The following is a 27687-nucleotide window of genomic DNA, read 5'->3' on the forward strand; positions in this document are numbered from 1 at the left end:
AATTTCATGTCTTTCCTTGAAACTATTGGACAATGAGTTAGCTGGTATCCCAATTAAATCTGCAGCCATGTGTCCAAAAACCACAAAACTTGCAGAACCTGTGGCATCTTCAACAATCAATCGGACTCTATACCTGAAATTATGTAAATGGCTAGTGTGTTATAATCTTAAGCATAGACATAATAGTGAACAAAGGTATAACTGAAAAATAGTTAAGTATTGTACCATGGTTGGGGGAGCTCTTCAATGAATGCACAACTTTTGCACCAAAGCTTGTCTTCAAAATTTTGGATGCTACTTTTACATCGTGGACATGCGCGGTACCACCAACCTTCGCTCGAATCAACTTCTTTAATTTTAGCCTTGCATGTGAATTTTATCCCCTAAAAAATGGTTAAATAATTTCATTTGCAAGGCGCACAATATAGCATGTGTTGAAAGTCTTAAAATTCATGCCTTGTCTGTATGTATATCAACTTCCAGTAATTCTGAAATTGTCCGCCTGTTTGATTCCTTCTCAGCTTCAATGTTAACTATTTGGGAGGAGGCTGGAGTAGTCTTATGCAAGACAAGATATGGTTTCCTAAGACTGGAACATACGATAAATAGTAAGAAAATGGTGAAAAAATGCTTAAGATAATGTAGTAGGCCCATAAAGTTATAATTTAATGGACTAACCTTGAAGTAAATGAACTTATTTCAGGAATGGTCGGGTTGACCTAGACTTTAGTGGCAGCCGAACTATTTAGTGCAATGTTGTCTGCATGGCATTTATTTATTTTTTAATAATCATCAAGGTGTACCACATTTGCAAAATGAATATAAAATACATACTATTAAAAGGTTTAGCTGTCATTGATAAAACTGCAATGGCAACTGGTTTATCATGAGCCAGAGATAGTATGTGATCTTCAGGGAATGTGGTCGCTGCTTGTTGCCATAAAGTAACTTGCATTTCGACGCCACTGTTATTAAAAATGAAATATTTATAGAGCGAGGGAAAAAGTAAAAACATTAAACTTTGTGATAAGTTTGAATGTAAAAGACATACCTCGAGTTCTGTAGAAACACATCTCGTTTATCCTTGATCTGATCAAGTGCACGAATCTTTTCGAGGTTCCCAATCTTTGTAACTAAGCCGTACACGTCTAACATAAGGTGATAAATTTAAAAATGTTAAGACCCAAAATTAACAACGTATGAGACCATATTTACCAAATTGGAGCAAGAGGCGCGACATGTTAATGTTTCAAACTCACCAATGACATAGTCAATCAACCCACTGCGTTCACTTACTTCATCAAAAGTAAGGAAGTTGAACGTGTCATATGGAATTTCGATAGCTACATCTTCATCTTTTTTAATATATGTATTGTAAGGAAACCGAAGACGAAAAGAGTGAGTTGAAACACGATAAGTAGCTTGTGCTGACGCTATTGTAAACCCAAATATATAATAGACAGAACCTTCAACTAACTGCTTCCTAAACTTATCAGAAATCTCATTTGGAATGGTTGCTTGAATTGTAGTGCCCTAAAAAAGGCAGAGCATTGTTAAACACATATAATTTATATTGCTAGAGTTAAGAACCTTACGTCTTTGTCAATTAGGAGCAAGTCAAAGTTGAATATTTGTCTAGCTTTCCTTGGATTGATGAAATCCCAGCTTCTTGCTACACGAACTTGGATACGGATGTTCTTACTGTCCCTACCGATGTCTTTCAATGGGGTAAACGCCATTGCCTTTGCTGGAAATAGAAAACATAAAGTGAAGTACCAATTGAGGAAATGATTCAATTTGGAAGCACTTTATACAATAAACAAATAATAACAATTTGATCAATATCATTGTTAATGTTTCGCTTAATAAAGAACACTAAAAAAACTACATATTCACTTAATAAAGGACAATGAAAAGGGCTACCATTTACTTGGTTAGTTAGTGTAAATGTACAATAAAGTTTATGATTAAAACAAAGATCTAAATATTTCATTGTATACTACATTTTTTGTTAAACATGATACATTTACATTGTCAATGTCTAGAGTACGTCCAATAGTTTCATACGACGTATGATGAACAACCACTTTAACATTTTCACTATTGGTTACCCGAGATAGAGCAACATATAATTGCCCATAAGTGAATACAGGTTCATTCAAAAACAAACCTATACATTTCAAAGTTTGCCCCTGACATTTATTAATTGTCATGCTATAACAAAGTTTTACCGGGAATTGTCTGCGTTGTAAAACAAAAGGGAGTTTTCTCTCAGAGTGATTTAGTGTTATGCGCGGTATGTAAACTCTATTCCCAACAAAAGATCCTATCAAGATACTTGCCTCTATAACTCGATCACCTAGTTGTACAATAAATAATCTAGTTCCATTACAAAGACCAATTGCTGGATTGAGATTCCGCATTAGCATTATCGGAGTGTTTATTTTTAAAGAAAGTTCATGATGTGGGAAACTGTGAGGGTTGATTGAATTTAAAAATTCAACATGATATAAAGTCTCAAGTTCTTCTAAATTGATTGTTGTTTTGCACAGTGAGTCACAACTATAAAACGTGCGTGTAGTACCTGGTACCAACTGTAGCATATAGTCATTTATTTGTTTTGAAGTTTCATTCCTCGGTGTTACTATTGCCCTTTCTTGTAAATAGATAGGTAATGTATATTTATTTTCAAAATCGTTGTATGTTTCTGAAACAACATTCGAGACTGGATCACCGACTAACTGGGAAATAATTTTTTTGGGCAAGGTAATCCAATTGATTTCTGTGTCTATTGCACTGTTTGGAAGGCATTTGACTTGTCCGTCCCCCAAAGCCAATAACCACTGGCCAAAGGACTCATAATGTTCATGTTCAAAAATATTGTTGGTTTCATTTAACCTCATGTTTGTTTCTAAAGTGAAAACATTAAAATGCTTCCATAAATATGAATATGTTATAGATGCGTCAAGTATGTCCTCTTTCGAGCCATTTGGTATAACAGGTAAAATTTGTCGGAAGTCCCCACCCAAAACAATAGGTTTCCCACCGAAAGGCAGATCATTTACTTGAGCACCGGGTTCTTGTAATATGTCACGTAATGACCTGTCTAAAGACTCAAAACAAAAGCGGTGGCACATCAGGGCCTCATCCCAAATGATAAGAGAACATTCTTTGATTAAATAAGCAAGATTTGTTCCCTTTTTAATATTGCACGTGGAGCAGGATGACAGTTTGAGGGGAATTTTAAAGCGTGAATGAGCAGTACGTCCACCGGGTAGGAGGAGGGCAGCGAATCTAGAAGATGCAACGACTAACACTATTTTATCTTCTGATCGTAGGCGTGATATGATGGTCTCGTATACATAGGTCTTTCCTGTTCCCCCATGACCATAAATAAAAAACAATTTAGGTAGGTTATGCAAAACAGTTTCAATTACAGCATCGTAAACATGCCTCTGTTTTCTATTCAGAGAACTAACCATGGACTAGTATTTTAAGTTCAATTGCAACACATCATAAGCCAACTCTTCCCGAATTAAATGATTAGTAGACATTGTGTCATTTGATGTTGAAGGCATGGGTAAGTTGTAGTCTGCAAGTGAGAAACCGTTGCGGTTGAAAATTTTCTCAAGCTCTATTAGAACAAAGTTTTTGACATGGGCAGCAACATGAAACATTGGAGGGAGATTTAGTTTTTTGCGAATATCATGTTGAATGTCTTCTGAAAAACTTGGCAAAAAGGCTTCAAGCAGTTTGTTTGGCTCTGTAACATTGCAGAAAATTATAATAACAACAAAGGGATTGCGCAATTGTTGCGAGGAACCTGTTATAGTCGCCTCTTTAAGTGCATCATGCCACTCTTTGTCATTTCCTAATAAGCCGTATGAATTGCAAGTTGCTTGGAAAGTTCGATGGACCACACCATTTATGGTTCTAATGTCTTCGAAGCTCCGAACTCCTTTAACGAAATTTAGCAACATGTGTAAGTAATATAGTTCTCCTGAGCTTGGGTGTACGTATGCAATTCTACCCAAAGACATGCCTTTCTTTCATTCTAACCATTCCTTATTTTTTTGATCCCAAACCCACTGTGTAGGAAATTGCACATAGGTCAAGGCATGGGCACGCACATTACGATTATTCGTAGTCATCCATTCGGTTAGCATTGTTTTATGTGCTTGAGAGGCATTAAGTATATTATTCAAACTATTGTTCTCATGATAAAGGACTACATTTTGATGTGGCAAATGAATGGTTAACCTTTCAATCGAAGGTTCTCTATGATGAATAGGAAATTCAAATAAGCGCCAACATGCTTCGGATGGGGAGATGTAGTGACAATCTAAATAGTTTCGTATTTCATCTCTTATAGCGTTAGTCTCCTCATTTGTGTTTGCCGCATTACATTGTTGTTTTTCAATCACCGCACGTACTCGGTCAGTTCCTTTTGTGATGTATTTGAATAGATATTTAACCATAGTTGAATAACAGCATGCCTCTATGTTTAAATGGGCTTGGTATCTGACTATTAAATCTCGATTGTGGGGAACAACATATCTATTATCTAAGTGCAAACCATTTTTTTCAAAGTGCACATCGTTGTCTCGTCTCTTGTACGTAATGAACCCATGATCGTCAATAGAAGTCTGGGGCACAAATTGCTTCGGAAAATATTTGGAACATCTGTTATTTTTCATGCAAGGACACTTAGGGTTGAGGACACCGCAAGGACCGTGAATCATGTACTTTGTAACCAATTTGAAACCGACTGGGTCTGCTTTTGGGCAGGGTATTTCCGCACTTATGAAGGAATCAATTTCTTGTGGCGTTAATTTTGTATGCTCGCGATTAAGCCAAATCAGACAATGTATATGCGGGAGGCCTCTTTTTTAAAATTCAACGGTATACAGAATATCATTTGTTTTCCCAAAAAAATGTTTATTCTTTAAGTCGTTGATAAGACTGTCAACTTTCATTTTAAAAACGCGAGAAATAATATCTGGTCTATTTTCAGTTTTTAGATTGGGTGTTAATTTTAGAGTCTCAGATATTTCAGCCCATAACGGGTTACACGTGAATGTTATGAAGAAATTGGGATTTCCATAAAAACGACAAATGGTCATAGCATCCTGGTAATGTTCTAACATATAGCGAGGACCTTCAGTATATGTTGAGGGTAGAATTATTTTTTTACCAATTTCAGCACCATCATGGTCACCTTGAAAAAAAAGCGTCTTTAAGTCCAAAATATATTTCAGAACGTAAAGTTGTTTGATTACGTCGTAGGAAATCTAGACGTGCTTGTTCAACGCAAGAGTACACATCAACTATGTACTGTTGAAATAAACGACCTGATTTGAAGAGTGTACTCTTTCCAACATTGCTAGTATATAATTGATAAGCATAATATTCATGCATAGTCATAAAGTTTCTTTTTAATTTTTTTCCTGAAGGTGAATCAGAATACGGTATATTCTCCATGTATCCATCTTCTCCACGGGGAAACAAAAGTGGATATTGTAAGGCCATCAAACTGGGATGCAGAATGTGTATTCTTTTTAAGTTATTGCTTTTTGTCTCAACAATTAGGTCTCTTGTTATATCATAATGTTCGAAGTCACCAACTACTAAACTTGCAATTTCACTCACTAACGGAAGTTCATATTGCTTTGTATCTGTCCCTCGTATTCCAAGCAAACACAGTTTTAAAGGTGTTATTTCATTTTCACGATATCGGTCACGAACCATGCGAAATGCCTTCGCTAGAGCATTATGTTCGTCAAACATTTTTATTAGATTACCAACTATGTTTGCATCAATCACTGTTTCAGACGTTGGATTAGAAAAATGGGCAAGCCTGTGTTGTAATTCATGGGCACAATCGTAGACGTATAACTGAGCAAACTTAGGGGTTTCATTTAGAGATGGGAGTAGAGAACCAATCAAATGGTGATTCTGGCCGCATACTCTAAAAACATATGGTCCATTTGTTTTATTAATGGCATTATCTACCTTAGCTCCAATTGAGGTAAACGAAAATGTGGAATTGTAGATACGTATGTTGTCCATAAATTTTGCATATTTTGAATTAGAGAAATTATTTAAAAGTGATTCAAGGTACGGGGGAGGGGGAAGTCGAGGGCTTAATTTAATTAAGCCTTTTTTGCAGCATCTGTTGAAATCTGGAACTGGGCGTGTTGCTGTGAATTTTATTGCTTCTTCCCTCCAAAAAGGAGCACCACAAAAAGGACATAGGCATGAAGCACTCCCCATATTTGATATCTCTATATCTGAATTGTAATAAAGATAGATATGTATTAGTTTTTTTTAGGGTGTAAGGGCTAAGAAATAGGCAATCTTAATAACAGTATGGAGGACTAACATTTAATGTAATCTGTACTTGTGTATAGATGGTAGATGGAAGGATCAATTTCGATCGGGACAGATATTGGCTGGTGTTGAAAAGCATATGCTGAAGATGTCGCTACATCGAGTATTGGGGAAGAATTCATTAAGCATGTATTTGTAGTTGTACGATAAAAATCTCTCTCTGTTAAACAAATCCTTTTGGATGGGCTAGCTTTGAAACGTGTGTTGTTTAAGGATCGTTTGTTGTTGTAATCCTCTGCCAAATTATAACGATTTAATCTAAAAAGTACTAAAAAAATATAGAGTTCAAACTCACGATGAGGTGAAAAAATACCAAAGTTGATTTGGATAGGAACATCGCTTAAAGTTCCATCTTCGAGTGAGGAATTGGAGATTGACGACATTTGCGGGCACTAAAAGCGATATTTGTTAAGAAAGATATAAAAGCCAAAAAAATATATTTTTATATATAAATTGCATATGAAAAAGACATACTATATAAAAGGCGGTTAAGCTTTAGATTAAGTAGTTAACCAAAATAATAAGCTAAACATAAAAACATTCTAGTAGGTGGTTTAAAATAAAGCATTTATCCTATCCACTATGAGACGAATACGCGACATAAGATGCAAAGCTTCAATAATTTTTTCCATGAGTGAAGAGCAGGCTGTTAGGATTTCTCCATATGGGATTAAAATGCTTGACTGGTAAGCATGAAATTGTTGTTGATATTCAACCCGTGCTTTTTCCGCTTCATTGTAATTTAAATCAACAATAACTATACCATGTAGTCGTTGTAAGGACCTCAGAGCTGCACAACATGCCTCTTTTTTTGCATCCTTTAGGTCGACATCACTAATTCCGCAGATATTTAATGGGTGTTCATGATGTCTTTCATCTCGATACGTGTAATAGACGCGGCAAGTATAAAGTCCAGGTTGATTCATTTCATATTCAATCCTTGGCTCAGAAGAACCTAATTGGGAAAGGGTGTAACGAAGGACAACTTCGTACGAAATAACGATGGTTGGCATCTATAAAAAGAATGGACACCCATTACAATTGATTATTAAAAAAATTCTATAAAATTGTAAGCAATGTTGATTATCTTAACAAACTATTCAAGTTTAAGATATAAATAGTATAATATTGGTTGTTTTAAGTTTTTAATTAGTGTCACAATATTTTCCCCAAAACAAACATGACCTTATATTGTAAAAAAAAATATTTTGTTTATAAACTAAAACATTTTCAAGGATATTATTGTATAAAGTCAAGCTTTTCTTGAAAATTTAATTTTGTCAACTATTTACTTATACTATATTACAATATACATGATTGAAATTCATTTGATAGATGATTGGAGTAAAGGTGATTTGTGTCTGCTTTGTTTCAGGAACCAAATGTCTTGCATCTTTTATATTGTTAAAAAAATTATTTATTTATAAAAATTACAGCATTTTCAATGGCTTTGTATAAATCTAAACTTTTCTCCAAAATTTAATTTTATCAACTACTTACCTATATTATATCACAATATACATGATTGAAATTCATTTGATCGATGCTTGGAGTAAATGTGATTTGTCTACTTTGTTTCAAAAATCAAATCACAGTTTTCTTATCTTCAGTTATCAATGATGAATATGAAATCTTTTATTGATAAGGTACCAAAATAGGTCTAAGGTTTTTGAGAAAGTACCAATTTAGGCTCAATGTTCAAAATAGCACCAATATAGGCTTAACGTTTACAACATAGCATCAATTTAGGCCTCACATACAAAATAGCACCAATATAGTTTTAACGTTTACAAAATAATACGAATTTAAGCTTAACGTTTTACAAAATATATACAATTTAAGCTAAACGTCATCATTAAATTAATCATATTATATTCTTTCCCTATTAATGTTATATGTTATCTTTTTATTTAGTTCTATATTCTTATTTATTATAATACAATTAATTAGTTTTCTTGCCCATTAAAACATTATATTTGTTTTTCATCAACCATTCCATGACTCCTAAATTCTATGACTTATGTAATATATTCAAACTAAAAGTAATTGAACATCCACAATATTTTGAACACTAATCATTTATGAAAAACGAATATAAGGTTTTAATGGGCAAGAAAACTAATTAATTTTATTATAATAAATAAGAAAGTAGAACTAAATAAAAAGATAACATATAAAGTTAATAGGAAAAGAATATAATATGGTTAATTTAATTGTGACGTTTAGCTTAAATTTGATATATTTTGTAAACGTTAAGCTTAAATTCGTATTATTTTATAAACGTTAAGCGTATATTGGTGCTATTTTGTACGTGATGCCTAAATTGATGTTATATTGTAAACGTTAAGCCTAAATTGATATTATGCTGTAAACGTTAAGCCTATATTGGTGCTATTTTGAACGTTGAGCCTAAATTGGTACTTTCCCAAAAACCTTACACCTATTTTGGTACCTTATCCCTTTATTTTATTCATAGATTTTTAATGGTTAAATAGTCAATTGATTATGAGAAATTGCTTTAACAACAGAAAAAAAAGAGTATGAGAAGAAAAAATAATAATTACAAAAGAAGATTAATGTTCATAGTTTATTTTTGTAAAAAAAACTTGAGAACTAAAAAAAATATTTATAGGAAAAAGATGAAATTCGGAAAAAAAATAGTAATATTTTTAAAAAAAATATTAGTGTATTTTTTACATTATAAAATTGTGTATATTTTAATTTCTGCATGTTTAGTTTTAATTTTTTTTTGTTAATATAGAACCAAAACCATGTATAAAATTAAATGTTTTACTTTTAGTAGATATCTTTTCTTCAAAACTTTAGTGTAACATATTTAACCTTTGAGTATTTATTTTTTTATTTTATTAAATATTTGCTTATCAAATAAGTTAAAATTACTTTTGAAGTATATAATATAAATTTAGAATATAGATAAAATTAATAATGATTCATTAACCAAATATTATGTTAAAAGATATGTTGACTTAAAAGATAAAGATTTATTTAAGACAAAAACATTAAAAAAAACCAAACACAGAAACAATAAACGTTAAATCAATTTTCTATAGAATATTATTTTTTCTATAAATTGTAAAATCAGTTAATTATGAATTAAATCATTCGAGTAGTGGTAAAGTTCTCTTCACTGGACTTCAAGAGATTTTTTTTTATTTTACTTGCTTATTTGGATTTTTGTGAAAGATTAAAAATATGTTCCATCTAACTTAGGTTTGAATTACTTACTTTACCAAAAAAATATATATTTGGTTGATTTTTTCTAACGTACCATTAAATCTTAAATGAATATATAATGGAGGAGCTTTCATAGTTAACTATTATAAAAAATTAATATTTAATTAATATGGAGAGATGCCAATGTTGTAGGCAATTTAGAAGGAATATCTGTGTTATGTATATATATATATATATAAATTTAAACAATGATTTTAATCAAACTTGATAGGGGAAAGGAATGGCTAAGAAATTGATAAATTATAATTAATTTGTCCAATAAAATGGTGAAGCTTTTTAGCGGTGAAAGATTTATATAAAAATGGATTCTATAAAAATACTAAAAAGCGAGCAAATGGAAGTTGTTTTGATGTTTAGTGGATTTATCTAATCACATCTATGTTATATGCAAATAATTTAGTGAACACAAAACATAATTATTCACTATTTTCCTAAAAGCTTAGTACAGTAGTGGACGGAGGTTAGTAGAAAACAATTACAAACTAAATAATATTATTTATTCTACTAACTATTTTCTCTATGCGAGACATTAGACGAACAATAAAGTCAATTTTTTTCTTGAGAGATGTACAGGCGGATAACAAAGTCACATGAGGATCTAGGACAGATGTTTTGTACTCACGCAGTTGTTCACGATATGTTAAACGAAGGGTTTCCAGTTTGTTATGATTGAAGTCAATTATTTCAATACCATATAATTGTTGGAGAGATTTCAGAATAGCGTAGCATGCTTTTTTTTTTTTGCTTCATTTGAGCTTTCAGAATTCGAGCAAAAAAAAATCAAAAATATGTTCATCGTTTTTCTTATCTCGATAGACATAGAAAACACGACAACAGTAATGATTTGGATGATTATGTTCAGTTTCAATCCTTGGCGGAGGTAGTTCAAGTTGTATAAGAGTGAAGCGTAATAAAGCCTCAAAGGAAATAACGATTGATGGCATCTCGTTTGTAAAACTACATTAAAACAAAATTAGTTAGTTAATTTATATAGAAATATGCAAAGGTGACAAAACAAGTCTTCAGTTTTATATGGACGAAATATTCTTTATATAGAATAGCAAAAAATAAAATTTAAATTCAATATTTAATTGTCTGATGATCATTAGAATTTAAGCATTTTTTGTGTGTGTTTTAGGTGCAGGAGCATTTGAAGAAGGTAGTAGAGGATGATTATAGTCTTAGGAATATAAAACTCAGGGAATGCAACTTCTTAATTTTATATACATTTGTTTCCTATATAATAAAGGTTGTGATAAAATACTAATGCATAAGACATGAGTTTTAGTGATTGTCTTGTGTATAAGTCAAAATTAAAGTCTCTAAAAAAAGAGATTCAGTCAAATATGTAGTAAAATAAATCAAATGCGCAGTTGCAACTGTGTACTAAATTAATCAACATTCTTATTCCATAAAAAAAAGACATAATACATGCGACAATAGATTTTTTTAAAATTGACGGGATACAAAGCTATAGATCAGTAGAAAACTCATCCAAATCAAAACCACCAAATAGTGAACTTATAGAATGGAGGACTTGTAAAACGCGTTCATATATATGTTTTAACATCGTGTATTTACGATCAAGCACGGCTATTGACTCAGCCCCTGTCACTTGGGCCAAGGCGAGCATTTTTTTCTTTTCTTCAATTTCTATGATTTCTTCAGAGCTGAAGTCATTAAATTTATATCGTATAAAGGCATCAAATATTCAAATGCACGCTGAACAGCCGAGTTTCTAGCATCGTCAGAAACCGGCGAGCTACATCCGTAAATATCTACGGATGCATTATCAGAATGGTCATTTTTTGAAGAAGGAATCGTAATGCAACAGCAATAGTAACCGGTATCGATTTCACGATTCATTTTCTCTTTATAAGGAGGCAATTCCATGTGGGAAAAAAAATTCCCGGAGCAAAGCATGGAGAGGTATCTTTATAAGAACCATCTGTAAATGTTATTTAGAAAGTGTAGTTACCTAGTTAGGAAGGATTCAAATTTAATAAGGTAGAAGAAACAATTTATATTTTTTCATTTAATGTTTTATGAAAATTGTATTATGTTACTAAAAGCAAGATTTAACCAAAAGTGTACCTTACAATCGTGATCCCGGTGGAATAGAAGCTGAAAACACACGATGAAGTAAATTAGCCAAAATACAAATTTAAATGCATATAAAAAATTATACTACATAAGTACAAATCTAGTAGAGAATTAATAGAAACTTACAATTGGACATGAGACAAATTACAACACACAATCACTTTGATTGAATAGATGTAGAAATGGTGAAAAAGGTGGTAAAAGGTTTATGTTTGGTGTTTTCACTCTTAATTGAATATAGAAAACAAAACATAGAAAAGAAGTGTGTTTATGTAAGATTTGGTGATAATGGCATATATTTATAGGAAAAAAAATTGTAACACAAAGTGTATATAAAAAGAACTTTGAAGTGGAAATGTGGTTTTAGTTTTAATTAAGTTATGGAAAAGTGGGAAAAGTGGTTTATGTTTTAATTAAGAAATGTGTATGCACAAACAATTTAAAGTGGAAAAGTGGTTTTAGTTTTAATTAAGTGGAAAAGTGGTTTAGAAAACAAATTTATGAAATGTCTATGCACAAAGAATTAGAAGTGGAAAAGTGGTTTTAGTTTGAAATATGAAAGTGAAAAAATGGAGAAAATGGTGTCTAAAACTAATTGATTTCATTTTTAATGGAATGACTAAGGTATTAGAAAGTGAGAAAGTTGTTTTAATTGGAATTATGTTTAAGTGTTATAGTGTATGCATGAGGTAAAAATGGAATATGTTTAAGTGTTATATTGTATGGGTGGGGTATGAAAAGTATTTAGTAAACTAATAATGTTGAATATCATTACCAAAATGTCACATTTTATATATAAGGAGTACTAATTTTTATAACTAATAGTATTGAATAGGAATAAAATGGATTATAACTAAATTGCATATATTAATAGGAGCTTTACAAAATGGTAAAAATATTTTGAGTTTCTATGTAATTTAAAGAAAGTAATACAAAGTTTACATTTTTTATATTTTATTTAATTTCTTACTTGATATAATGTATAATAGGAGAAATAAATTTAAGAATTTGATTTTTTGGATAGACTACAAAAAGAATGGAAAAGTAATTTCAATTGAGATTACAATGGTTTGAGTTTTGTTATATAGAAACAAAGATAAAGAAAAAAACATGATATTTGGTTTACAAATATATTTTTCTTTACTGGATAGATAAAGGGTTAAAGCATCTCCAAGAGACTCTTAGTGAGCTCTCTAAAAATAATATAAATAATTGACTCTTAGTGATTTAAGAGTGGTTAAGATATATCATCTCCAACAATGCTCCTTATATTCACTTCTTATTTATTATTTTATTATTAAGATTATTCTTTATTGTTACTTTACCAATAGTGTGAGGAGAGAGACACAACAATAATAAATTATTGATAAAAAAATGAAGCAAATTCATAAAATAAAATTAAATTTTCTAATAAGATAAAGTGAGCATAATTAAATGTTATATTGTAGGCTTAAATCACTATGTGACACTCAAACTATCTAAAAGAAAATTGATTTGGCTCATAATCTATTATTTGGTCATATTTTGCCAGTATTATGTTTTTTTTGTGAAATTTCACACAATTTGGCTGGGGACTTAATAAAATTGTTAGCATGTAAAAGATAAATTTTCATTTTGCTCATGATCTATTACTTAGTCACATTTGGCCCGTAACCAATTTTAACTGGTGAAATTCCGCATGATTCAGATAAGAACTTAATAAAATTGTTATCATACAAACATGTGATGATATTTTGACACTTAAAATCCATAAATTTTAATTTAGAGATTTGTTTTCTATTTTTTTTTCTTTTTTAATCTACTTAGATATGGATAAGAGGTAAAAAAAATAGTAAAGGTTGTTTGAATTTAAAATAAAACTAAAATGTACAGCCAAAGAGCTAAAAATGACAAAAGTGGAATAAGTTGTTATTCATAATAAATGTAAATTGAAAATTTTGATTATTAGATATAATATAAATTATTTTTAATTTATGTATCACTTTTAGTACACCTAAATGTAAAAGTAATTTAAAAATTATTAGTAAATGGTTAATGTATATATAAGAAGTTGAACAGAGTATAACTTTATACTACGATCTAAATAAATATAGTGTTTTAAAAAAACTTGTAATGAATTAATAGAAAAGACTAATTTTAGTTTATGTTTGTTAAAATACAAAGATTAATTATAGTTTAAGTAAAAATAAAAGATTAATAAATTATTCATCCAAAATCGCAGGTGACTTTAAGCACAAAATCATAGTTTAATTGAATTATGTTATGATATAAAATTCATTTGTTAGAAGAAAAAAAATATTTTATTTTTTCATTTGAAATATCAATTTAATAAAAAAAATTGATTTGTAAATGTGAATTTGATTAAAATAAAATTGAATTAGAATCTATTGAAAAGCTTAAAAGATGAAAGGATTTAAAATGTTGGTTGTCTAAACAATCAGTATGTATTTTTAGATATATTTTTAGTATGTATTTTTAGATATATTTTTTGATAGAATTTAATTGGTATATAAAACTGTTAGTTGTCTAAATAATCAGTATGTATTTTTGGATAGAATTCAATTGGTGTTTTTCATTGTCTTTGACCTGTAGCAGTTTTATTCTTAATTTATATGGTGCCTCCTAACAAAATATCTAATTTTAAACAATACGTGTTAATATACATCTTGATTTATTGTTACATAAACAAACAATAATAGGTTAGTAGTGGATCATTTTAATCACTCCATATTTCTTGCATTTCTATCACTTTATCTGCTAACATTAAAATAAAAACACCAAAATCAACAAACTTTTAATAGATTAATCCAACAATTACACAATATGTCTCCCCAATTATGGACTCTACTGAAGCCACATAATCAAACATATTCTATTCAAAGAATAGACCATGCTGAACTTGTAGAAAGTAAAAGAACTATAACAATAGTTGGACAGGAATATGGTGAACATGTGCACAAACCCAAAACAAATATCAGAAGCACAAAATTAGAATAAAAAGCAGCAGTTGTCTACTCCATGCCAAAGTCACTGGTCACCTACACATAGCAATGGGCGCTTTCGCTTACGCGGTTTCCTACGGAGGAAAGAAACATGTATTAGCTTAACAAAACCAGGAAAAATGAAAAAGAACAATTACAAATTAATAGACAACGTACCAACGCAGTAATAGATCCTCTGTAGATAGGCGTTTGTAAGCATTGCTAAAGGTATTCGAAATCCTAACCAATTTAGTCTTGCTACATTGGATTTTAAGTAATTTATGCTTCAGACATGAAATCTGTGACTTCAGTTTTACTGTTTCTCCACTATCAGTAAGCATATTTCCCTTTTTCGACTTCACATGTCCCTTACTCGTGGAAGAGCATGCGCCCAAAGGAGGCACATGTTAAAACACCTTTCCAACATGATTTTGATTTGACAAAATTATTTAAGTTAATCCATGATTAAGACAATTAAATTTAAGTGCTTTGATTTAATTGTACTAATGCGTTTGTTCAATGTTAAGTATAAAAATATTTATAAGAACAGGAATCAAATTAAGACAGAACGTAGTCAGCATGATAACATAGCACGGGCTGAGTAAAGAATGACTCAGTACAAAAGAAGGAAAGTCTTCTTTAGGACCAAAGCTTACAGAACGAAGCTGACCGCAGAAGCTGAGTGAAAAGCAACTCAGCATAAAAGAAGAAAAGTCTTCTTTGGAACTATATCTTGCAGAACGAAGCTGACCGTGGAAGCTGAGTGAAAGGCAACTCAGTATCGGAATTGGCAACAATCAAAGACAACGGCTATCAAAGTCACGTTGAATGATTTTAAGACAGCACCAATGATCCGTTTGCTAAAAGACAAGATCCGACAACTGTCTGCACTAATAATAGAAACCTTGGAATTACGCAAAGGTTTAATTTCGAGATGCATGGGTCAAATGTCCGCTGACTAAATGACGAAACCTGCACTACAAGACAAACCTGCGAGAAGAAGACAAGCCTGGCGCCTGCCGAATTCAGACGACAGGATTGGCCTACAAATCTGAAGCTGACCAGAACATGTCGCAAGAAAAAGCCGTTTGAATCCAATGGAAAATTCCGGATTCAAATCATTGTATCTTCAGATTACAATTATAAAAGGACAAGTACACTTCTTGGATCCTTAGCCGAAATACAAGTGAAAAAGAGCATACATACAAAGCACATCAAAACAAGAAAAAGATCTTACACCAAATTTCTATCTCTGTGGAAAAGCTAGTTTGATTTTGTAATCATCTAAAGTCTTCTTTGTCTGAAAAAGAACAAGTTTGTATCAATTGTAAAATTGAGAGAGTGGTGCTGAGTACTCGGTTTTAAGTACTCAGCGGTAGAGAAATCTAGGTGTTTGGTTATAGCACTTAGTAGGAGTTGAGTAGACGAATAGAGAAAGGTACTCTTGTATATTCAACTGTTTTGTAAACGGGTTGTGCTCTACCTTTAAAGAGCTCAGTATTGGATTGAAAAAGCCCGGAGGGATTCTAAGGACTGGACGTAGACGGAGAGGCCGAACCAAGATAAGTCGTGCTGAGTAATTTCTAACTCTCTCTCAATATATATTTGTATGTGTTACTTGCTATATTTACTCAGTATATAAATTGTTTAAACTGACACTGAGTAAATCAGAGTGCTGAGTTGGAAGCTGACCACAAAAGTGTCATTTCCCAACTCGCAAGTAAAACAGTTCTAGTCAGTATCTGACTAAAGCCGTCTTACGCCTCACTCGGCCGTGCTGACCAAAACTGAGTTGTGAAACTTAAAGAATTATATTAAGTCAACATAATTAAAATGAAAAAGTTATATTAGTTCCTAACCCCCCCTTGGAACTAATCACACGGGACCAACAGCACATCTATCAACTTGAGATTTCCCTTAGTTGTAGAAGATCCTGCACCCGAGAGAGGTGTATCTGCATGACCTTCTAAAAGGAGTAAAGGATCCAAATCACTTTCAATGGACTTTGCTGCTTGAGATTGGATGGCCCACCAAGCATGTACATCTCGAAAAGGGCAACTGTTTGGGCCATTTGAACCATATGTGGATCATCTTCTAAGGGGTTAAAGCCAGAGGTAGGGGCAACTTCAGGTTCAGGAATTGGATCAAAACAAAACATATCTTGGACATCAAAAGGTTCCTCAGGAGGTTCTGGATCAGCCAGTTGTAATGTGGGTAGAGCATTAGCTTGCCAAGATTTATACTGGCATAACTCATGGTAGTTCACATCTACAACCGTCAAATTATTAACAACAATAAGATGACGGATCAGATCCAATGCAGCTAAGTGTTTTGCTGTTGCAGCGTTAGTTGAACTCATAGCAGTGAATCTTCGTACAACGTCATTACCATTTGAGTCCAATGTAGTCAATGTCAATGTGAGTGTGCAGATAAACTCATTTGCTACAGGATCAGAAGTTTCAGTGCAGCGTGGAAGCGGCAAGCCAAGCGGGAACAGAAACACTGGAAGCAAGTCAGCAAAAGGTAGGGTAATAGTAAACATTTTCCTGCAAGACAAAAAAAAAACAAAAATTTTAAGTTAAAACACCACCATGTATAATATAGGAAAAAAGTTAACCAAAAAAACATTAGTAAAAAAATGCATAAACAAAAAAGGACACCATCAGAAAAAGAAAAGAAAAAAGAAGTTAAAAACCAATTGTTTGATTATTAATCTAGAAAAGAGAAAGCACAAAAATGTTTAAAAGATGACAGACTTTGAGGAAAACAGGAACAATAACCTGTAAAAAAGATAAAGAACCAGGCTAAAAGTAGAAGAAAGTGAAAAAGTACAGAACCAGTTTAACAAATAAACTGAAAAAAGAACTGCAATCTAACCTTCTAGGGAAAACAAAGTATAAAGTACCTTGTAAGTTATCAGAGAAAAGCCTTTAAATGTAACAGATGAAAGTGGCTTGTGAAAGGTAATATGCATTTCTTTGCAGGAAGAGTGGTGCAAAAGTAAAACAAATTAACATTTATAGGCAGTAAAAGGTGGCTATTAAAGTGACTACATTAAATACCTGACAGGCATTAAAAATGGTAGATAAATATTTGTTTACTGTTTCAGATAAGGGGGGGGGTCAAAAATTGGCTAAAAAAGACTTAAAGAGCCAAGTATTATATGCAAATTCCATTAAAAGTGGAAGTTGCATTTATTGAAGTAAGGATAAAGAAAGATTGGCTAATAAATAATGACCTCATGTGGCGGCTGTACAGACCTGTAAAGAATAATGTGTCAGTACAGAAAATCCATTGTGTAGTCTCCAACTATATAAAATACAATCTAACAAATTAATATCATTTATTATATTAATCATATATATCCAAAAGAGATATTCTAATAGGGAAAATTCCAAAACCTCCAAATCATTTGCTAACTCAAATTAAAAGTGAGAATCTGGAAAAATAAACAAAAATTGAAACCCCAAAAATTGAAAAAAAAAAAAAAAAAAAAAACATAAAATGCATTAAAAAGTCATATGTTACATGTAGATTTAGTATTAGGAGTATACGCATAACAAAAGAATGTCCAACATATGCTAACATAAGAAATTAACTAACCAATTTCTGTTCATTAGAATAATTGCTGACGTCCAATGTTTTTTTACATGGAAAATCACTAAACTGTTAAGTAATGGATTTGCTCTTCTCATGAACAAAAATATAACTATGCCAATAAAAAAATTAAATAAAATAAATAGCCAATAATAAGTCATAGCTTATAAGGTACCAAAATAAGCTTATGATTGTTAGGGAAAAATCAATTTAGGTTCCACATACAAAAGGGCATCAATATAGGTCTAGTTTCAATTTAGACCTCAATAATGGATTGGACATGTTAATCCTATTACTCTGTTATTTCTCCCTCCACGGACAATTGACAGAACTTAATGGAGTAATATCATTGACGTGTCTCGTTCCGATGGCGAGGCCTAAATTGTTACTTTTTTTAATCGTCAAGTCTATATTGGTACTATTTTGTATGTAGAGCCTAAATTGATACTTTCTCAAAAAACATAAGCCTATTTTAATCCCTTATCCCTTCAATATTTAGAAAACAAAATTAAAATCAAATTCAATCTTCCATCAATCTCATCCCAATAAAAACATACCTAGTTAAAGAATTGAGTGGCCAATTGTGCCAGGTATGTGGGGATGAGATTAAGATTTGATATATAGCCACTTATTAATCAATAAAAATTGACTTCAATTAGCACAAATCCAATTCAAAATTCAACTTCTTCAAAAAGGACAAAACAAATCGATGCGATGTACAGGTTTTTGACCATTTTTCCTTCAATGAAGAATGAAAAAATATATGATGCTCACTGTCCAGTTTATACTAAACATAAATAAAATGTATGTCAGAACATGTAAAAAGGACACCAGATTAATGATACTGATTTTTTTCCTCAGAAATTACAAAATGAAAGTCTAAAGAATTCAAAACAAATTTATGAAGGTAAGAGAAGCCAAGATACCTTTACATGGGTACTTGGGAAGGCAGAGGTACGGAGAGTTTCCCGAGTTTCATCAACCATTTTACATTTTGGTATGCTTAATATGAAGGCTGCTTGATCAGCAGTGGCAGCCATAGATATTACCATCGCAGATATAGTTAAAATCACTGATTTATAAACCATAGAGGTACGGAGAGTTTCCTGAGTTTCGCTCAATTAGTAGACTGTTCTCCCGTAACATATCGATGCGATGTACATGTTTTTTGACCACTTTTCCTGCAATGAAGAATGAAAAAAATATATGATGATCACTGTCCAGTTTATACTAAAAATAAATAAAATGCATGTCAGAACATGTAAAAAGGACACCAGATTAATGATACTAATTTTTTCTTCAGAAATTACAAAATGAAAGTCTAAAGAATTCAAAACAAATTTATGAAGGTGAGAGAAGCCAAGATACCTTTACATGGGTACTTGGGAAGGCAGAGGTACAGAGAGTTTCCTGAGTTTCATCAACCATTTTACGTTTTGCTATGCTTAATATGAAGGCTGCTTGATCAGCAGTGGCAGCCGTAGATGTTACCATCACAGATACAGTTAAAATCAATGATTTACAAACCATAACACTGTTTTCTTCTGCTTGACCATCAGTAAGACCATCATACAATTCTGATATCAAGCTCAAAAATTCTGCACATAATTCATAGTTCTTCTCCTTCCCACGTTTTGTCCCCAAATTGTTTAGTTCTACAGTTTACATACCTGATAACAAAAATAGAGGGGAAAAAATGATCTTCAAAGGAAAGAGAGTGTTACATCATTAAGTAATCAACCCAAAAGACTAAAATGATTAATACTACATCAATTGAATAATCATGAATTAAAACATTGTACTTGACAAATTTCAAATTGAGCATCTATAGGCAAGCACGGGTTGAGTAGAGCTCCGATTCTCAAAACCAATATTAGAACTGTTTGCCTTTCTTTACTTCTTTTCAGTTTCACTCTATACAAACTTAATATTTTCTAGATATAACCAGTGAAACAGAGAAGAAGGGGGAACAAATTCAGGATTTTTGACCTAATTCAAAAGCAAAGAGAAAAGGAAATGGAAGATCTGAATAATACCAGATATTTCAATAACGAAGCAACCAACTCACAGATCTGTGTATTTCAGTCCTAGAAAATGGTTCGAGTTTTACAATCAATGAGGAAAGACCTGCGAAATAGCATAAATTAAAAAGTTGATCAACATATTTGTAAAAAAAGAGGGAAGAGGTACTGAAAATGAGCGAGGAGCAACTGAAAATGAAATCTGAAAAAAAAAATCATACTTGAACATAGATCAACGTTCTTCTGCCAGGGAAAGAGGAATGAGAGAATGCAATCGGGAATCATCGAACAGGTTGATAGGTTGGCTTCTGAAACTAAAACTATAGTAGGACACAACTTAGACCCTACTCCATGGCACATTTTTCCACCCAAACCCTTCAACGAACAAGCACGCCATGGTCGAGCTTACACGATTATTCAATGTTCATATCTTACGTGTACCACCTCCTCCCAGCAACTTCCTTCTCGTATATCCTCCCAAAACTCTCAAACCAATGCTCATTGCCTCGATTTTTTCTGGTTCATCCATCGCGATCTAAAACCCTAGGCCCAATCTAGTGTAACCATGGAGCATTTAATGGAGGCGAAGAATTTTGCTGCTTTTCGTGTTGTTTGTTCCGACCGGTAGATCGCAGTTTGAAGTTGAGAGAGTAGATGATAGAGGAGATGGGAAATACAGCGGTGGAAGATGAATAGGTAGGCAGAAGATGACAAAGGGAACCCTATGGGAAAACCGCAATGACCAAAATAACCCCATGTGAAAAGACTAAAAGCAGCTTTGTAGTACGACGCCGTTTTGGAGTGAGGTGTAAGGAGCTGAAAGGTGTACAGGAGAGAATGGCGGAAAGACCATAAAGGGCCTCAAGGGTATGATGAAAAGACCGAAAAAACCAGAAAAAGATGAAGGAATAAAATAAAAGAGGGGTGTAATTGGAAAAATTTGGAAAAGTATACCAATTTTACTGTTGGATTGCTTCACTTTTAAAGTCTTTAAATAAATTTTAGTTAAAGAAAAGAATGAATGAAGTGAGAATCTTACAATCAGAAATCTCAAAGACAACTACGACAGTATGTGTTGGTCTCTTATGAGGTAGGATTAGTTCCAAAGAGGTGAATGAAATTATTGGTTAATTTTAACTTTTTTTCAAATTTGCTCACTTGACGTGTTTCTATTTGCTAAGCACAGAGGAAAAATTCAAAGTCAGAATCAAGTTCAGATTAGTGACAAATATAGTCTACTGAGCTTGGTTCTGATTTGGAAGAGTGCGTTCCAACATGTTATTGATTGGACAGAGCTTTTGATGAAACAATGTTTAGTGTTCATGTGATAAACAGTCAGAACCTATATATATGTGTGTGTGTGTGTGTGTGTGTGTGTGTGTTATGTATAATATAAGTGTTAGAGCATAAATAATCAGAAACAGTAAAGACAGAGTTAGAGAATAGTTACTCAGTAGATTTATACTGGTTCAGCATCTAGCCTACGTCTAGTCCTCAGAATACCTTCTTATGAGCTTTAATCCACTAACGCACTCTTTCACGGGTAGAGCACAAACCTTTACATAATAGCCAGAGCCTTTGTAAAGTACATTCCTTTATAGATGGCAAAGGTCTTCTGGTCCAAGGTTTCTATGGTAGTTCTGTTGATTGTCAAAAGCCGAATGGATTCAGTAAGTTGATCAACAACATAAGTTGGTGCTGTCCCAATTTACCGATGGACCTTAATCAGCTCAGAGTTCATCTGCTGGAATTGAGAAGATAGTCTTTCAGAGAAGTCTTCAACAGATGGCACATTGGTTGGAAGAGCTCGAATTTTGGCTTCAAGAAGATCCATGTGCTGAATAATCATGAGTTGGATTGCTGCCATTCAATTAGCAAAGCTGTGAGAGCATTGTTGAGAGACCAAAGCAGCTATTGTGTTGAGGAGAGATTTGATGCTGGACATCTTATTCAACAACTGCATTGTCTCGCTGACAGAATTTGACTCAACAGAAGGAGCAGAGGTTGAGGAGGCAGAAGCATGCGACTTAGCCATATTAGCTACGAAAGCAAAGGTAGCTTCCAATATCTTCTTCCCTTCAGAAGTTCATTCAGAAATGAAGGAGAAGAGGCTTGCTGTTGGAGGTTGGCAGCAGTTGGTGGGATCTGGATTGGGCCAGCGCCCGTCTCAGAGGCTGGTGCCGTAGCCTGTTTTGTCGGTATGGATGAGGAAGGTAGTGGAATTTGAGGAGTGGTATCCAAACCAGAAACATGAGCCTCATTTTTGTCAGAAGCTTGCTCAGAAGGATGAGAAGTATTTTGAGCAGAGGTAGGGATTTTAGAGTTTGTGCCCAAGTTGGGTTCATAGTAGGCTTGTTCCCCAGAGTTAGGAATAGAGGCTTGATTTTCCATGTGTGGCTCATCAGCCAGGTTGTCATCATTTTGGCAAGAGGGGAAAAGTATTTCTATAGAATCAGGATCAAGTGCAGAGTCTTGATCGGAGGAGGTTTCCTTAGCAAAGCTGACCTTGAGCTTGTCACTCTTCTTTTTAAACCTCATTGTGGGCTTAGCCTTTTTGGGTTCGGAAGGTGGATTTTGGGCTAGCTCAGAGGTATTAAGAGTAGATGATGTCGGAGGAGGAGGAGTTGTCTGCCTTGTGCCGCAAAATGAAGGTACGTTATGCAATTATGAAGGGAAAATGATATCGACCCAATTGAGCTGGTTGTTTGGCCTAGAAGTGTCACCGATAAAGGCATTAGGAAGTTTAGCCTTGCTTAAATTGAGCATCTTTTTCAGAGCTGCAGCCTCTTCTGTAGGTATTTCTCCCTCAGTAGGAGTTTCAGCATGCTTCTTCCCATTCCCTTTGTCCTTAGAGTTTGCTGGAGTTGCTTCAGGAACAATAATTCTCAAAAGGGCAGCACTGAGGGGCTTGAGCCTGACTGTTGTGGGTTTCTTGTTGAGGGGATATTCCTCAGATGAGATCTCAGAGCCAGTTCTTTTGGAGGGCTTTAGAGATTTGGAAGTTCTGGTCGACTTTTGCTCAGCAGCCTTGTGTTTGACTGTAGTGGGTTTCTTGTTGAGTGGCTGTTCCTCAGATGAAATCTCAGAGGCAGTTCTTTTGGAGGGCATTGGATATTTGGAATTTTTGGTCGACTTTTGTTCAGTAGCCTTGCGTTTTCTCCCTTTTCCTTTCTGCTTGTGTACAACAAAATCTTCTTCTTCTATAGCACATTCAACAGGTTTTTGTACCTTGCTATCTATTAAGCCATTTAGCACATCTATAGTAATTTCACTTCCAGAAACTGAATCCTTTACACCAAATTTGATTTCGTAATTTCTAAGGATTTACGTGATGAGGGAAGGGAGCCAAGAACGTACTGCACAGAGCACCTTTGAAGAGCTCCAATCAAGAAGACTGGAAGATTCAGAGGCTTATTTTCTGGCATTAATGTAGTGATTGCGCATGTGTTTTAGCCAATATTAATGATGAAGGTGACATCATCCTAGTCACTAAGTTAACTACGCGTGCTAACCCTAGATGATGTGGTATGTTATTTAGAGGAGACACATATCATATAGGCAAGTTATCATTTAGAGGTATGCATATAACTCAGAGCTATTGAAGAGGATTGAACATACTTATCGATTCTCTCAGAGCACAAAATTGTTCTCGTGCCAGAGGCTTAGTGAAGATATCAGCAAGTTGTTCTTCAAAGGGTATATAGATCAATTTAATTTCTCCCTTAAGTATATGCTCCTTGATGAAGTGATGTCTTATTTGACATGTTTCATCTTGCTATGCTAGATTGGATACTAGGATAGATCAATAGCAATTTTGTTGTCACACATGACATCAATAGTCTTTGTCTTTAATCCAAAATCTTCTAGCTGCTGCTTGATCTAGAGGACTTGGGCAACACAGCTTCCAGCAGTAATGTACTCAGCTTCTGTGGTTGACAATGCTATAGAGGATTGCTTCTTGCTGAACCAAGATACTAAGCTGCTTCTGAGAAAGTGACATCCTCCATAAGTACTTTTTCTTTCAAGCTTATCTCATCCGTAGTCAGCATCCATGTATCCCAGAAGAGTGAACTCAGATGTATTGGGATACCATAAACATGTATTCACAGAACCTTGTTGGTCCCTTATAACGTAACAAATTAGTTCCAAGGGGGGATAGGAACTATTTAAAATTTTAGTACGTTAAGGCTGACTTCTTTTTCTTTGAAAAAGGATAACACAGCGCGCTGAGTAAATTAAGACACTAGCTTAGTCAACTGGTGACTAAGTCAGCTTCTTCCTTTGAGTCAGGAGATAGCACTTGAGTCTATTCCTGAACTCAGATACTCAATGTATACAACTCAGCGTGACCTCTTTACTTGGTCAGTTTTGTTTAAGCAAGCAATATATATATTAAGGAGTTTAAGGTTAGAAAGATGTTACTCAACAGATTTATCCAGGTTCGGCCTCTAAGCCTACGTCCTGTCCCCGGAACACGTTCCGAGCTTTCGAATTCTCTACTGAGCTCTTTAACGGTAGAGCATCAAACCTTTTACAACTTAGAAGCTGAGTATAACAAGAGTACCTTCCTCTATACCTCTACCCACTCCTAATCTCTCGCTGAGTACTATAACCGAGTACTCAGCCTCTCCTTTCTATTCTTTAGAAATGATAAAGATTTGTCCTAAACAACAATTGCTAAGACACCTTAGATGATTGAATAATCACTCTAGACTTTTACACAAAAGATATAGAATTTGGTGTAAGTATTTGCTTTGCTTTTTCTCGCAGAACTTTGAGTAGAATTTTGGTCAGCGTAATGGCTTGATAAAGTTCTGTTGTAGAATGAAGCAACTGAAGGGCTCTATTTATAGAGACGTCTGAGACATCAGTCATTTCAAATTTCAAAATAACCGTTGGAGGGAAACGGCTTCCTGTCATTGTCACTCAGTCTTGCTCAGAGCTCTCGGCCAATCAGATTTGAGTATCTTCTGTCTTCGGTCAGTGCTAAGCAGCTTTAAGTCAGTCCGGCAGAATGTCTCTCCATTTATGGTAAGGTCAACTAGACAACTTTCTGTGTCCTCTGAACTTTATCCAAAGTGGAAATACTTTGTCTGGAAGTTGTTCTTGCTCAGCTGCTGTCTTGTACACTTTGTCGATACAACTCAGCAGCTTCGTTCCGAAGTTGTTCAACGAAGGTCTTCTCGATCCTTCTTCCGCTGAGCTGCGTTTTGTACATAACGACAGCGTTTTGCATACGCGGGCTGAGTGGTCTTGATCTGTTTGACTTGGGCTTTGACTTCCGTATTAGGCTTTAAGCCTTTTAGTCTTTTATGTCTTATAAACAATTATAACTCAACATTGAACAAACACATTAGTGTAATAAATCAAAGCATTTAAACTTAGTGTGTTTAGAATATATTTAATTTTACTTAAAATAATTTTGTCAAATCAAAATCATGTGGAAAGGTGTTTCAACAAACTCCCCCATTTTGATGTTGGCAAAACTATTCAGCGAAGAACTCAGTGTTGAGCTCCCCCATGATAGTTGACCTCATATTACTTAGCAGACTCCCCCGTAAGGGTTGAGCTACTGACTAAACATGTTAAGGTTTAATTGAGTAAGTCTAAGGTCAGTTTTCAGATATAGGTCAGCTCATGGAATATATTCAATTTTACTCAGTGTTAAGCGGAAGATTTAACATTCAAAGAGCGCTGAGTATTTTATTGTTCAATGGGTCTTATGAGACAGTGTTTAATAAACATACAAGATAATGTCAAACATTTTATCATCATATCATCAACAAGTATTATAAACAGTAAACACAGTTGATGTATTTGAAGATACATAATAACATAATACTCAGCATCATATAAAATAACTCAAGTTGGATAAAAGATGCAAGTATTGTATTGAAACAAAGTAGTCAGCATATACAACCAAAATTCTAAGCAAAAAGAAACATAGAAACTACAAGTAAAGAACAATACTGAGTTAGCCTATTTCTATTTCTTCTTCTTATGCTTAGACTGACTACTTCTAGCAGCCTCCTGCTGAGTTCTAGCTTGTGCTTTCTCCCCCGTTTTGTCAGCATCGGGAGGAGGAGGAATTCTAAAGGAGTCGGTTAAGACCGCGTTGGTCAGTGTGGCGGACAACTCCTTAAGCTTGTCGGCGCTTTCATTGATGCCGTCGAAGACAACAACGCCTTCATCCAAGACCTCTTTAGGTATACCGAGTTCAGCTGCGCTGAGCATGCTCAGTATGTAGGCTTGAGATTTACCCACCCAAGTAATTGTATCAGATAGTGCAGCAAAAACTTGATGAAATATTTTCAGCAAGGTGGAGTCATAATATTGACGCTGGATATTGTTATGACACACATGGGTGAAAGTCTTTTGGGTAGTGACTAGTATCTCATTTTGCTTCATTTGGTCAGTGTCCATTTCTTGCTTATTCAGGTTCAGCAACCGAACTGCTTCGCTAATTTGCTCCACCGAGCATTGAGAGTAAGAAGCCAGCTGATCATTGGTCTTGTGTTGCTCAGTGTGAAGCTGGGCAAATAGCATCTTAACTTCAGCAGAAGTGGCATATTGAGTGTTCGAAGTTGACAAGGTCTGGAATTGCTCTTGAAGAGTGTTGAGATGTTGAGCCATTGTCAGTTGAATCTCAGCCAGCTTCGTTATTGAGTCCTGCTTGGGCTGTTGTGTTTGAATGGAGATCATAACACTTAGCAGATCCTTCAGTCCTTTAACTTCATTTAAAAGCTGAGTGACTTGGGACAGCTGAGTTGACTCATTGTTGGTAGACCCAGCAGTAGGTTCAGCATTTTGATGAAGATCCTTGATTAATGACTGCACCGAGTTGATGAGTTGACTACCAAACTCGGTGGCATGAAGATAGCTGAGGGATCCTTCATCAGGTTGCCGAGTTTCCTCAGTGTGACTAGTGGATGGAGGAGTAGGATTTTTCTCAGGGATGACATGGTCAGTGACTGGAATGGGGTTGTCAATCTGCATTTGGTTCTCTTGTAGAGATGATTGATCGGCAGAAATGATTATTGATGTAGAGGTAGGCTGAATGGGTTCAGTGCTGACAGGGGCAGGAATTTCCTTAGTCAGCACAGTGCTTGGAGCATTAGCATGAGCGAGAACTTGCTCGGTTTGGCTTGAAGGGTTGGTAGAAGCATTCAAGTCGGCTTGTTCCTTTAGTGAAGAAACAGAGGCTTGCTTTTCAAGAGAAGCTGGTCGAGAAGAAGGAGTTTGTTTACTGTAGAGGGATCTTTGGTCGGCTTCGGAACAGGAAGGTCAATGACGGTTGTCTGACTTGCCTTTACCAGTCTTCTTCTTCGAGGAGGTGTAGG

The 27687-nt window shown here is 34.0% G+C and overlaps 1 protein-coding gene across 5 annotated transcripts; it reads right to left on the minus strand.

Moving 5' to 3' along the window:
- Nucleotides 1-14531: 14531 nt before the first annotated feature.
- On the minus strand, nt 14532-21051 carry LOC136221731 (uncharacterized). 5 transcript variants are annotated; one of them, XR_010685288.1, is made up of 7 exons: nt 20569-21043; nt 20363-20453; nt 19695-19996; nt 19253-19507; nt 17968-17989; nt 14907-17275; nt 14532-14824 (listed from the first exon to the last, which is right to left on the minus strand). XR_010685288.1 is itself a non-coding variant. In XM_066009167.1 (6 exons), the coding sequence occupies exons 5-6, from the start codon at nt 17970-17972 to the stop codon at nt 16696-16698; spliced, it is 585 nt and encodes a 194-aa protein (XP_065865239.1). In that variant the 5' UTR covers nt 17973-17989; nt 19253-19507; nt 19695-19996; nt 20363-20453; nt 20569-21043; the 3' UTR covers nt 14532-16695. The 5 variants fall into 5 exon arrangements, 1 of the variants encoding a protein (XP_065865239.1); XR_010685290.1 differs by having other exon boundaries at nt 17635-19507; nt 20569-21051; XR_010685291.1 differs by lacking the exon at nt 17968-17989 and having other exon boundaries at nt 20569-21049.
- Nucleotides 21052-27687: the final 6636 nt, after the last annotated feature.

This window comes from Euphorbia lathyris, chromosome 3 (genome assembly GCF_963576675.1).
Source record: "Euphorbia lathyris chromosome 3, ddEupLath1.1, whole genome shotgun sequence".
NCBI classification, from domain to species: domain Eukaryota; kingdom Viridiplantae; phylum Streptophyta; class Magnoliopsida; order Malpighiales; family Euphorbiaceae; genus Euphorbia; species Euphorbia lathyris.